A 14,126-nucleotide genomic window follows, 5' to 3' on the forward strand; every position below is an offset into this window, starting at 1 on the left:
AATCACAGTCACATTCCTGGAATTCTGGGATTGATAACTGTTACATTTGCTTCTGTCCTCAACCTAACTGTAAAACCATGAAATGGCTGGTGTCATAACGGATCACATGTGCAGCACCATTGCAGTTCCAGATCAAACAGAAGCAGATTCCCTGGCTGTAAAGGATAGGAGGGTTTAATTTCACTTCAAGACTGTCAGCAGATTAGCATCTACAAACTCAGCAGTGCCAAAAAATGCCTAAAATTGAGAGCAACTGAGCATGCGCAGACCAGGGTAAGACGGTGTATTGCTGGATTAAAAAACAGTATAGGTACTTATTTTTAATGTGTTACATAGCTATAACTACAAAAGGGGCCAGCCTGAAGTGATCTAGAAGGACTTCATTTTCTGACTAAAGTTCTACTTAAGGCTGTACACACGATCAGAAAATCATACGAAAAATACCGCTTGCAAAGGGATCTTACGATAATCCGTACACAGCTTTTGAGAGCCAATCATAAAAATTCATGGGAAATTATCCGATGGGCAAAATTGAAACATTTTCTCATACGATACCAGTTTGTATAGTTGTCTGAAAATATAATATAAATACTATACATTACATCACTTATGAATTTTTTTTCAGTCATACGAGAATTTTTGTAATTTTAGTAGCCTCTTTTGTTTTCAATAGGAGACTAGCATTCACAAAAAATGGACCAACATTCGTCCGATAATCTCATCATTTATACCAGGCATTAGCTACAACTATGCACAACATGGTCCTATAAAAGACAATGACCAGAATAAAATGTCCTTTGAATAAAATGTCCTTTGGGGCATTGTGTTACAGTTGTAACTAGCTGCAGTGACAACTAGCTATCTTCGTTACCATATCTGAGCAGAGATCAGCAAACCATTGAGTAGAATTGTAACTCTAACCAAGCTAAAAAAAAAAAAAAAAAAAAAAAAACTTAAAAAGCCTGTCATTTTTATGACATTGTCCTGGCAAAAAAAAAAAAGAAAAGAAAAGTGAATACTCCCCTCTACTGCTGCTGTCCAAGCTATGGGATTTCATTCCACTGATGAGATGTTAGCAGCTTAAATCTTCTACTACAACCAACACTTCTGAGTGTGATGATCTTCTGGTTTCCAGTTGCAGAGTGGTTTCTCCTGCCAACCTCAACATGAGTGCAGGACACCGGAAAGAACTACTCAACAGCGGGGCACCAGAAGACAATGGGAAAAATCATCCACAGTCTTTTAGATTTCCTGAGAATAGTTCTAGTTCCTGATTCTGCCCTCCTCAGCATGCTTTTCTCTACTGCACTCTACATTGCAAAATACATGAAACAAACTTTTCAAAGGAGTGAGACACTACAGTATGGCCAGAACAGGTGTCCAACAAACATTTTCAGGTAGACACCTTTAGTACTATACAAACATTTTTTTTAGGCATTTGAACCTAGACTATACATACATATACAGTGAATTAAATCTTCATCTTGTACAGACACATTGTTAAAGGGAAACCTGTCTGACTATAGAGGCTGCCATTGTTGAAGTTTTAGTTCCCTGGCTGTTCTTCAACGCTTCAACGCCTTCCCAGTTACTAACTGGAACATGCATACAGATTAGGCGTTAATCTGGTTTAATGGACACCTTTCATAGGGAGAAAGAAAGGAGAGAAACATGGAGAGGCTGCCATTGCTGACCTCTCCTGAAAATGGTAGATGCCTGCATGTCATGCTCAGCTTTCTCTTTTAATACTTTATTAGGTCACCTGGAAGTAAACAAAGACTTGCAAGTCTGACATTTTCTCACCTGACAGGATTGGCTTACCATTGAGTAACAACTAATATTTTCAGAAGGCGACGGGCATTTGCAGCTTCTGTATTTCTCTTAGTATAGGTTATCTCAGGGCTTTCTTTCAGGGGGAACGCGGGGGGGGGGGGGGGGATGCAGTTCCGGCACCTCCAGCACTCAATGTATGTAATGGCAATAGGTACTGGGGTATGCTGGCAGGAATCTATTTTTGTGTGGGGGGTCTATTGTTGTTGGGAAGGTCTATTGTTGAGGGAGGGGTCTTGATGCTGGCTGCTGGAAAATTGGTTTCTGTTGGGGGTCTATTGTTGCTGGGGTGGTATTTTGTAGCGGGGCAGGTCTATTTTACTGCTTTTCTTGTTATAAACAAACACCATCCAAATTAGTAAGCAACACAAAATAATACTTGTTCCTGTAGTCTATAAAAGGGCTGGTACTGGGAGGTGGGTAGGGGGTGGAACCAAGGAATGGTGCTTTGGGGTGGGGAGGGGGCGAAGGCAATAAATGACTCAGAGGGGGGTGTTTCTGCACCTATTCTCTTAAAGTGGTATAAGTCAGTGTTTCTCAACTCTGGTCCTCAGGGCACACTAACAGGCCAGATTTTAAGTATTACCTTGGGGAGATGCAGACTAGAATACTGCAATCACTGAGAAGCAAATTATACCACCTGTGATGTATTTCAGTTTTCTTGCAAACCTGGCCTGTTAGTGTGCCCTGAGGACTGGGGTTGAGAAATACTGGTATAAGTAACAAGTTAAAAGCCACTGATAGCCTGGCTAAAGGGAAGATTTTAAAAACAATTCCGAATCCCGTTTTTAGAAAAGATGGGATGAAATTTAAAGATTTATATCTGTGATGCAATCAGACACCGTTGGATCCCAAAGCAGCATATCCCACAAGAAAGAAGCAGCAGCTAGCATCTTTAAAAGAGAAGTATGGGATTTAAAAAAAAAAAAAAAACATATATAGTCATCTAGGTGGATGCAGCATCAATCTGATGCTGCATGTCCCCTGCTGCCTCTAGACCAAGAACTAAGCAATCAAAGACAGCTGTTTATTCAGTTCTCGGTATCCAGTGAGCAGAAAGCAGGTGACTGGCAGTCAATAGTTCGCTACTCTGCCCCTCCAGCATTCACTGGAGCACCAGGCTGTGCAGGGGGTGGGAGTAGCTCAGGCTCTCAGCAGTGCACTGGGAGGCTGAGCCATCTGCTAGTTAGGCATCTGGGGGGATTCTGACATTAAAGTCAGGATCTCTTAGAGCCTGGACCGGCTGAGTGAAAACAGCTGGCAATGGTTTTTAGCCTGCTGTTGGCTGAATACAGGTCATAGGAGTACAGAACTAAGTGCACTCTTGTGACCCACACAAAAAGTTGGCCCAAAACAGCTTTGGCCCCATGTCTTCTTTAATAACTCAGTTAGCCATTCAATTATATCACTCATCAACGGCTCAAGAATACTACTGCTATGGTTTCTCATATATTTTCTTTACCTGCCCCACAGGAACAGCACAGAGACTTGCCCCAACTCCAACAGAAAGTACCTGACGCCATGAACCTTTAAAAAGGCCCAAAAAAGATCTGTTATGGACAACTGGAAAGGTCTGCCTGGAAAAGAAAAAAATATATATATATTCTTAATTAAAATAAAAAATTTTGTGGGGAAAAAAAAAACAATATTTAAAAGTGGTTGTAAACCTCAAGACATGAAATATGAAAAGTATATAGTGTGCACTTGTAATTTCTGTCTGCTGCTTCGTTCCTCTGCTATGAGCATGAATCACTTCCGACAAGTTTTCCTGACACTAAGGGGAAAAAGGTGACAGAGGAGGGACCTCCAGCTGATTCACAGTTTCTGTGTGCAGGGGGTGTTTCTTCCCTCCAATCAGCTCTCAAAGCTCTCCTCACTGAGCTCTGCAGAGTGCAATTTCAGCTCTCTGCTCCCATTTTTCTGAACTCTCAAGACAAGCTTATCATTTTAGTACTTTAAACGGATGTAGAGACTGAAGATAAGGTACAACCTATGTAGGAGGATTTTCTTCATCTCTGTATCCCCTGAGGCCAGTCACTTCACTGTGTATATGTAAGGGTTTACAACCATTTTATGAAATGCATACCAACAAAAATGCCTTGCCAACTTTTTAAAATTGTTTGTTTAGATAGTGGGGGATGTGTTACAACTTTTGTCAGATTTCTACTGATGGCTGTGTCCCCACTCCCTTTCAGCCCCAATCAGCACACAAGAAAGGAGGGGAAATCTCTCTAGGGAGGACAGAGAGGTTCCACCCCTTCCCCGCCCCAATTGTCTTTATTCCCACACTCACGCCCAGACTCCCCAATGAGAAAATACCAAGAAAAACTTGAGTAGTTCTAACCCTTCTGCACTTTATAAAATAAAGGTTTCAGCTTGAGTGCGGCTTTAAAGAAGAAAGTTGTACAAGCTGTCATTGCATTACTGACTAGATGTATTAGTTTGTACTCAAATGAATAACAAACATGATCCTCTTTTTGAATAAGGCTCAAAAAGTAAAAAGGGTGCTTAACCTGCAGCATTCAAGCAAAAGCCACCCAAAGTTGGCATTTCAGGACTAGGAACGTACACACTGTTTAGAACCCCCTGGGACAATTGCAGCAAAATCACTGGGCTCAACTTATCAAACCTTCTTAATAAGCAATGGCAATCTCATCTGATTGAGGTCAAATAATGTAATCAGGTTTGGCTCACTGAATATGTGTGAACCAAAGTATATATACTGGACCAAACAATGGTCACCCAAGGGTGCAATGATCAGAGAATTTATGGGTTAATAAACTTGTTTTTCAAAAACAACTCACATACCAAAGTCGCTCTGACACAAGTAAATGCATCAGGTTTCTGTAGTGGATATCTAACCAAGTGGGATAAATTATTTACTGGATCACATGAAAATATTTAACCATCATCTACAAAAACTATAGGTAGCAAACAAGACAGACATAACATTATAGTCAGATTTCAGGTACCAATGGTCTTACCAAAAATGGACCTCAAAATACAATGTGACCTACCCAGCCTTGGATCCCAGGGAAAATCTAACAGAATTAATTTTCCTGTCAGCAAATCATATCTCCCTTCTTACTATAGCCATGACATTAAAGTCTAACTCCAGATTTCATTTAACTTTAACTGCCTGCCCGCAGTACATTTACTGAGAGCGGATGGATCACGTAGAGAGGAGTAACACCGCTCAGGTGAGTCTGTATCTACAATCCAAGGAGGGTGCTGGACCTCGGTTCACCACCGCAAACAGCATACATGAAGAAATTGGTCGCACACCACCAGGAAATTCAGTGAAGAAGTTGTTCTTTATTGTACATTTAAGGTACAGCAGGATGGATCTGGTAAACGCGTTTCCCACAAATTTCGCATGCTTGTTCAGGAAGATCAGTTAAAGCTTTCTTAGGAGGTCTGGTCCACAGACCTACACTTGAGCCACAAAACACGCCTAAGGACCACTGCCGAAAACAGTCTGTCTGGAGATCAGGGGAGCCACATTCAAAGATGCATCACAGATAAACTGCAATCCCTGGACCAACTGGCCTGCCAGTTCACCAAAGGCAGGGGGGGGAGCTGCTCCCCCTCCAGGTCACGGAATAAAAGTTTAGCCCACTCGGTCAGTGTTTGCAACGCCAGGGCAATGGTGAAGACCGGACTAAGAGCCGAGTCAGCCACAGTGAGCATATTGTGGGCCACAGCCTCACTGTTTGTTCCTCTGTGCGGAGTGAGTCTAATGAGGAGTGGTTTCATAATTATCAGTCAGCTGCATGGGGTGGGCGTGTCCAAGCTATGCAGGAGTGAGGACATGACTCCACAGCTCCGCTCTCATCACAGCCTACAGCAGCCAGAACAGGGGTAATTTTTACCTGGATAGATCCCCAGCGACTCACACCATGTCCCAGAGGCGGCGCACATCCTCTCAGCCGCCGACGATGGAACAGAAACATCAGAGCTCCCAGGCTAACTTCTTCCCTGAAAGCCGGAGGGAAAGGGGGAGGAGGCCCCAAGATGGACCCAGAGCTGGGGGCCACACAAAGCCATGTGGCCCCGCGCCCTGAAGCAGGGACATCTCCGATCCCCTCGCCTCAGTCGGTGAGTGACTCAGCACAGCCTGTTTCCCCAGGCAATATGTCCTCCCAGGATCAACGCAATGACATTATAGATTTATTAGGGGGTGATGACATAAAACGCCATATTTGGTCCCTCCCCACCAGGGAAGATCTTGAATGTTTTACAGCCAGAATGGAAAAAGCATTTACACAAGATACTGCACAGCTGCAGGCAGACACTGCTTAGATAAAGAGCAGAGTGGACACACTTGAACAACGTGTTGATGAAGTTATTCCCCATTTATCCATGTTGCAGGATAGATACACTGCACAGGATCAAAAATAGATGATCTCGAGAACCGCAGCAGAAAAGCGATTATTCGCATTTGGACTTCCGGAGGGCACAGCTCCCAGAGATATCGTCCCTACACTGGTCAACATATTCAGAGAAATACTGGGACTTCCAGATACTGCCCCTGTGGAAATTGACAGGACACACAGAGTTCTTAAGCCCCGTACACACGCACCGATTGTCGGCCGAACGATCGGCCATCTTTTGTCCAGTGCTGTCGTGTTGGTTGAAAAGTGAAGGAAAGGGGAGGTTGGGACTGAGTGAGAGGCGTGACCAGGCTGGCAGAGAACAATCGGCATGTTTATTGGTACATATAGTTCAAATGACATATACAATGTTTTACAAAAATTGTTACATAATAGAAAAGCAAATAAGTAGTCCCATGGTCCAATTCATAGAGATCAACAGAGTGGGATTCCATATATGATGGAGTATTAAGGAGTATACATAGTATCGCAAATAGGGATTCCAAGTAGTAGGATTAAGAACATCATGAGCTCTACGCGTTTCGTGGCCCGAATCGCCACTTCATCAGGAGCAGATGAACAAAATCTAAAATGTTGGTTGAAAAGTGCTCAAGACTGCAAACGAATTTTGTCGGCCAACAACAACCAACTGCAGAAGTGATGTCATGTTCTGGTTTACTTTCCGTGTCTTTTTTCTTCTCTGAGCATGCCCAGTCTTGCTCATCTGACTTTTGTTGGCCGAAATCTGTACTGACTGACGAACAATCGGCCGTTCTGGTGACGGCCAACAAATTTTATAGCATGCAGACCAGATTTTATTTGGCCGAAAAGTCAGTCGGTTGTCGGAAGCATCATACTAACAAGCCGACAATCAGCCGATCGGACGTTGGCCAAATATTTACGGCCGACAATCGGTACGTGTGTACGGGCCTTTAGACCTCCCATCTCAGGACCAAGACAACCCCAGAGATATAATCTGTAAGCTACATAAATACACTATGAAAGACCGCATAATGCAAAAAAATGCAGAACAAACTATACTTTGAGTTTGATGGAGAACAATTGTTCTTTTACCAAGGCCTATCCAGGCGCACCCTTATGCAACGTAGAGCTCTGCGCCCCCTGCTAGCCGCTATTAAAGAAGCTGGTCTCAGTTATCGCTGAGGTTTCCCCTTTAGCCTGCAAGTGACCAAAGAAAACAGACAAATCATACTACGAAACAAGGATGATTTGCCACGCTGTCTCTCTTCCTTGGATCTAGAGGTTGACTTTCCAGATTGGAGAGGATCACTGGACCTCCCTACTCTCTCCGCTTCTCAACCGTGGCTTCCTGTGAGAGTCAAGGGCCGCTCCAGCGGCCGTAAGTGCTAGACGTCTGGCCCATCCCCTGGCCCATCTACTCCCAGAGAGTGACGCTGCCTAATGAGACCTACCAGAGAAAGACGTTACTGGGCTCGGCAGAACAACCCTAGATGTTACCACCAGAGTCCCGCTGGAATACTCAGTTTCTGACATATTTCCCTAGTTTCTCTCTATGGCTTAGTGAAAGGATCCACGGACATTAGTACCCCCCGTCCATTACATCACGCCTCCCTGAAGTGATGGGCAGAAAGTGGACCCCTTATCTCCTCTGTGATGGTCAATGTTGCCCCAATAGGCCTTTCCACTAGTGAAATTGATCACTTATGAGTCTTTAGGTTGGGTGCTGGGGCCTTCCCTGTAATAGGGGAGTTCCTTGTACTTGATTTGTTACAACTTGAGGCACCATGCTGGTTAAGCCTTGCCTGGTCTGACCTACTACACTCTCTCTAGTTTCTTTTGGTTTATTTGCTTGGTCGTCTCTTGTTCTGTTTATTCTCTTTCCCTACCCCCCCCCCTTTTTCTTGTAGATCTACAACACCCTTGGCACGCTACTCTTCTCATCGCTCACACCGTGATCATCGATGCACCTGGATGCTCATAAATCACCTCGATTGTCATGGCGTCTTTTAAGGTAATTCCTTATAACGTACGGGGTCTCTCTGAACAAACGTAGTAAGTTGTGGATAGAACTAAAAGGGTTAGGAGCTCAGGTAGTGTTCCTACAAGAGACTCATTTCACACTACAGTCTACCCCCCAAACTCCCCACTCATTTATACAAGCAGTGGTTCCTTAGTACGTCTCCTGTTTCCAAATCCAAAGGCACAGCCATAGCCATTCACAAGACTTGCCCCTTCCAGCCCACGGAGCATTTGGTGGACCCCTCGGGTAGGTATGTCTTCCTGAAGGGGAAACTAGCTGAGAGGGTATATACCTTTGCAACGATATACGCCCCTAATACTAATCAGCTCACATTCCTAGACGCAACCCTAGAGCGTTTAGCAGAATTCAGGGAGGGCCTTCAGATTTTCAGGGGAGACTTCAATGTTAGACTGGACTCCTTGCTGGATGTCTCCCATAACCACCCCACTCACTCGTATGCCTTTCTTAAAAACTTCTGTAAAACACTCCAATCTCATCATCTGTTAGATAGCTGGGGGCTACTCCACCCCTCTGACAGGGACTTTAGCTATTATTCGAAAACTCATAATGTCTACACCCGCATAGACCTCCTGCTGGTTGACCAACCTGCCCTTGAGCAGGCATCGTCCATAGAGAACATCACCATCTCTGACCACGCACCAGTCTCTTCTACCTTTACCCTATTACAAGGTAACCACCGCTCCTGGTCCTACAGGCTGAATGAAAATCTCCTAGACGATCCTGTGGTGGTGGCGGCGGCAAGGGTCTCACGCTTTATTTTAAAGGAAAACTCCGCTGACGACGTGGACAAGGGGATGGTCTGGGAGGGACACAAGGCAGTCATAGGAGGCAAACTGATATTGCAGGGGGCCAGATGCAAGAAGGAGCGACAGGCGGATTTCCAAAGGGTGCTGAACGCCCTCCAAAAGGCTGAGCTTAGGCACAAACATCACAACGAACCAGAGACCCTATAGCAGTTGGTGTCGCTGAGAGACCTTTTTCAGGCCTATTGGACTGTAAAGTTTGCAGGCAAATCCATTACCTTTCTCATAAGTATTACGAGCATGGTAAGAAATGTGGGATGATGCTTGCTAGGGCCCTACAGAGGCGTCGCACACAGACTTATGTCCACAAACTGCGGTCTTCCACTGGAGGGATGGTCTTCCAGTCCGTTAAAGTTGCTTCGCTATTCTGTGACTATTATGAGGAGCTATACTCATTGGACACTACTCAGTCGCCAGAGGCTCAGACTGCTATTTGTGGCTCTTTAGCTGCCTCCAGCATCCCTACTCTGTCTGGACATGTTGGACAACTCCGGAATCCCTGGTCGCTTGCTCTGAAATTGAAGTGATGGTGCGATTTCTTCCCAGCGGCAAGAGCCCGGGCCCAGACGGGTATACGAAAGCCTACTATGCCACCTTTCTTCCCCTACTACTTGGCCCTATGTGTAGATATTTTAATTCTCTTACTAAAAAAGGTACCCAAATACCCTCTGGAGGTCCTGTTAGCCCACATTACGGTAAACCCGAAAGAAGGCAAAGACCCGACCTTGATTCAAAGGTACCGCCCAATTTCATTGTTGAACATAGACGTGAAAATTCTTGCAAAAATCTTGGCGAATCGACTAAAACATCTCATACCACAAATTGTACACCCTGATCAGACTGGGATTTAACACAGGTCACAAAGCGCAAGATAATTCTCTTAGAGCTGTGCACCTTATACATTGGGCCCGTACCAGTCCCAACAATGGTCCCTACCTCATCCTCTCCACGGATGCCGAAAAGCCATTTGACCATGTAAACTGGTCATATCTGCAGACAGTACTGGAGACTTTAGGTTTTAGCTCCCGCATGATGACTTGGATCATGGCCTTGTACTTGACCCCTAGTGCTCAGGTCAGGGTGAATGGCCTCCTCTCCTCCAGATTCCCAATCAGGAATGGCACGAGGCAGGGATGCCCCCTATCGCCCCTTCTTTTCGCACTTGTTTCGGAACCTCTGCTACGAACTATACGTGCAAACCCGGATATTAAGGGACTGCGAGTAGGAAACAAAGAGCATGAGCTATCGGCTTATGCAGATGATGTGTTTTATCCATCTGACGGAAACTTCTAACCTCGTTGCCGAACCTCATGAAATAATTACAACTATTTGGCACACTTTCTAATTTTAAAATTGCCTACTCTAAATCCAAGATCCTACCCATAGTACTCCCCCTGTCAGTAGCCAACAGCCTACAAATGGCGCTACCCTTTGCTTGGGCCAAATCTTCTATTAAGTACTTTAGTATCCAGCTGACTGACCGCTTTGAAACGTTGTATAATAGTGACTATCCCACCTTACTAGACATCTTACTGGACATGATAAAGGGGGACCTGAACAGCTGGTCGAAAATTGCATTTACCTGGTTGGGACGGGTGAGTGTTCTTAAGAGTATTTTTCTGTGGGTGCTCTTTTACCTACAGATGTTACCGGTACCTTTATCCGCCTCTTTTTTAATCGCCCATAGCTAGTCTAATGACCAGGTTCATCTGGAATGGCATGGAGACCTTGGATAGCGATGCGGGTGCTGAAACGCACAAAGAGGGCGGGGGGCCTCCACACTAAGTCCAAGATGAGGGTCTCCCTAGAAAAGTGGATGGCAGGTAGAAACCTAGCTTATGAGCCATGGTTACCGAAGGAACATAGGGGACTGTCAGATACTACCTCACCCCTAACGTCTCAGGGGTGGGATGGGATCAACGGTTGATATTCCTTGCCCCCCCCCCCCCATGGCACTGCTTGGAGGTTTCTACTGGTTCCCCCCAGGGAGAAGGTAGGCTTTTTTGGGAAATGGGCAGAGGACGGCTGGAGAATGGTAGCTTTCCCATGGACTTTTGGCGACACACGCAGCTCCGACATTTGCCACACGGGGCAGCACTATCAGAGAAACCACGCTCAAACCCTTTGAGACCCTTTTCATTGCCGACAAACCAGTCCCACACATGATCTCTGAATTATACCAGCTGCTGAGCACTGCTAAACCGATTTATATTTGCGAGTGGGAGGGGATCTTGGGATGGAGTTCTCTGAGGCACAGCTGTCTCACCTATACCACCTCACACATTCTAGCTCCATTGACTCTAGAAAGCAAGAAACAAATAAGATATTGACTCGCTGATATCGGGTGCCTGACTTGGATCTACTCCATCTCTGGCCGTTGCTGGAGAGGGTATGGTCAATGGGGTACAATGATACACCTATGGTGGGAATACCCAGGGGTCAGGCCCTTTTGGGAGGACATTAGAAACCAGAAAAAAGAAATCCTAGGCTTGGATATCTCTTTCTCCCCGCTCCACTTTCTCCTTCACATTCCCCCAAAACCAGTTAGCCAATATAAGAGGAGTGCCTTGCCTCACCTACTGAATGCAGGCAAACAATTACTTCCAGTTCACTGGAAGATGTCTCAGGTCCCTAGTCAGGAGGAGTGAGTGTGGAAGGTACAGGAGATAAGAGAGGCAGAGGATGGGTGGCGATAGGCAGGGGCACAAGAGAACGCTGTGCTAGCATCTGGGCTCTGTGGATAGAGCATATCCATGACCCTACATCTACCTCATCCAGTTTGGACATAGCAATACTGGAGCTGGCAGAACCCTCACTCAGGGAGTGTCATGAACAAGGGACTGTATCCTAGTCTCTGAAGGGTTGTCTCATCTTTCATCCTGGCACTGAGGTGATGGTCATAGGTGTGAGCGATTGGTAATAACTTCATAATGAAAGCAAAGGTACATGCCATACTCTTCATGTCCCCTTTTCACACACACCCCCCTTTTTTCCCCCCCCCCTTTTCCTTTCATCTCCCCCCCCCCTGATTGTTCATGTATTACTAGATTGATATGTTTTGATACCCTACTGTAGGAAAGGTCCCTGTCGGGGAACTGCATATGAAGGCTGATCTGGTCCTCCTTGTCACCAGATGTGACTTGGTCAGAGGAGGTATGATGGAGGCCTTGACGCGACCCCCCCCCCCTTAATCGGGGGCCGGAGGGACAGATCTGCAATGTAATTGGTTTATATTTCTGGTTGATGAACCCATAAGATACTGATATGCTGAACAAGGACGTGTTTTTTCTAATACACCTAACCCATATTTCTTCCCCCCCCCCCCCCCAAGCTCCCCTTTACGCTATCACAAAACTGTTTTGATAAAAAATTGTTATCATTACCTTGGTTTTTTGCTACTCCTAAATAAAGATTATATTTAGAAAAAAAGAAAATCAGCTGCAGGGCTCTAATGAGGAAATCTGCTGGGTCTGCATCCCTTTAGACATGTTCCTACTGGGAGTGTCTAACCAAAAAATACATTTTTGTTGCAGGGGATGCCTAAAATCTGACTTGTGTCTTAGTGCAGACTTCTGGGAAAAAATCAATGAGCCAATCACACAAGCAGGAAATTATGTTTCTGGGGTGTGGTCAGTACACATTCTGTGCACAGACATCTCCGGGTAGCCATATTGCATTGCAGTTTCAGAAAATTACAACACTGCAGATTAAAAAGGAAAAAGTCATTTTTAATAATATTCGATTACAGTATGACTTGTGTCACAATAGTATATGCTAGATTATTTTTTCTTTATTTGCTTTTTTTCCCCCCCACGAACGTGGAGTTATCATTTAACTTTAGATTCACCAACGCTATGTAATATGGGGCCCTAGGGTCCAATCAGTCTGTATCTTATCAGGCAGGCCGTTGCACTACATTGTTGTTGATAGATCTAAAGCTTACCAAACATGTAACAACCTGATTGTACAACCTACTTTAGATCAACCATTAGGCATGTAGTGAAAGGGCCTGACAGACTGGACAGGTCCTCGGAATACATAGTTTATGTAGATCTGATTGTATAGAGAATGTACAGTCAGATTAGAACAAGGTGTATGGTACCCCTTACCTTTGCCTGGCTGATTTCAGCTAGATCAGACAACAGTGGTGTACACTGATCACTTCCCTCCCCTCCACAGGTGTCTGGGAGGATCACATGGTACCTGTGACATCACTGTGTGCTCCTAGTCATTAGCCAAGCCAGTGTGACAGGTCAGCCTCCTCCAAACAATGACTGACTACGTGTCACACAACACCTGTGTGATAAATACAGCAGCTGGACAGTGTCAGTCTGTAACACACAAGCCATGGTGTCCCCTGTCCTATCACACAGCTCACAGAAAACCCCCAACACACTCCTACTTCCTGAAACAACTCACACAGGAAGCTCTCTGCCCTGCCAGGACCACCTGGAACAAGGACATGTCCCGGCAGCCCCGGTCCGGTCCAGATAAAGATGATATCGCTCTGTAATGCATTACCACACACTGTCTGTATACCTTAGGAGGCGAAAGACATTCCACACAGTCCGCCTACTGAGAGACGCCATCTTACAGGTGGCAGCCGGATGTGACGTACTAGCCTGTACAGGAAGTAGAAGTCCTCCCGAAGTCTGCTGCCCTCTGCCGGGGAAAGGAGATATTGCATAGGACATAGTACAGGCGCTGGTTACATTATGGAGCCAAGCTGAAAGAATTCTCCCCTTGTGTTCTCATGAAGGGAATAGTAATAAGAGCGGCTATCAGTTATTCACAACAATATACCCTCCCATAAAACGTGTGTGTTGTTTTGTTTTTCAGTAAAAGGTGTAATATACTGTGACCTAAGGTGACCAGATTTTTAAAATGAAATCCGGGGACATATTTTTACATAAAGAATGCAGGGCTCAGGAGTACGCTATATAAAGAATGCAGGGCTAAGGAGCACGCTACATAAAGAACACAGGGCTAAGGAGCACGCTACATAAAGAATGCAGGGCTCAGGAGTGCGCTACATAAAGAATGCAGGGCTCAGGAGTACGCTATATAAAGAATGCAGGGCTAAGGAGCACGCTACAT

At 45.2% G+C, this 14,126-nt stretch overlaps 1 protein-coding gene across 2 annotated transcripts in view; it reads right to left on the reverse strand.

The window, feature by feature from the left end:
• Positions 1–13,652, reverse strand: part of DIABLO (diablo IAP-binding mitochondrial protein) — a 52,650-nt gene extending 38,998 nt beyond the window's left edge. For both annotated transcript variants that reach the window (XM_082251546.1, XM_082251545.1), the window contains exons 1-2: positions 13,569–13,652; positions 3,293–3,407 (exon numbers count right to left, since the gene is read on the reverse strand). In XM_082251546.1, coding sequence (XP_082107672.1) covers positions 3,293–3,407; positions 13,569–13,618 — 165 coding nt within the window. In that variant the 5' untranslated portion in view covers positions 13,619–13,652. The remainder of the gene's footprint in view (positions 1–3,292; positions 3,408–13,568) is intronic.
• Positions 13,653–14,126: the final 474 nt, after the last annotated feature.

The sequence above is a fragment of the Pelophylax lessonae genome (assembly GCF_965119305.1).
Source record: "Pelophylax lessonae genome assembly, chromosome: 1".
Classification (NCBI taxonomy): Eukaryota; Metazoa; Chordata; class Amphibia; order Anura; family Ranidae; genus Pelophylax; species Pelophylax lessonae.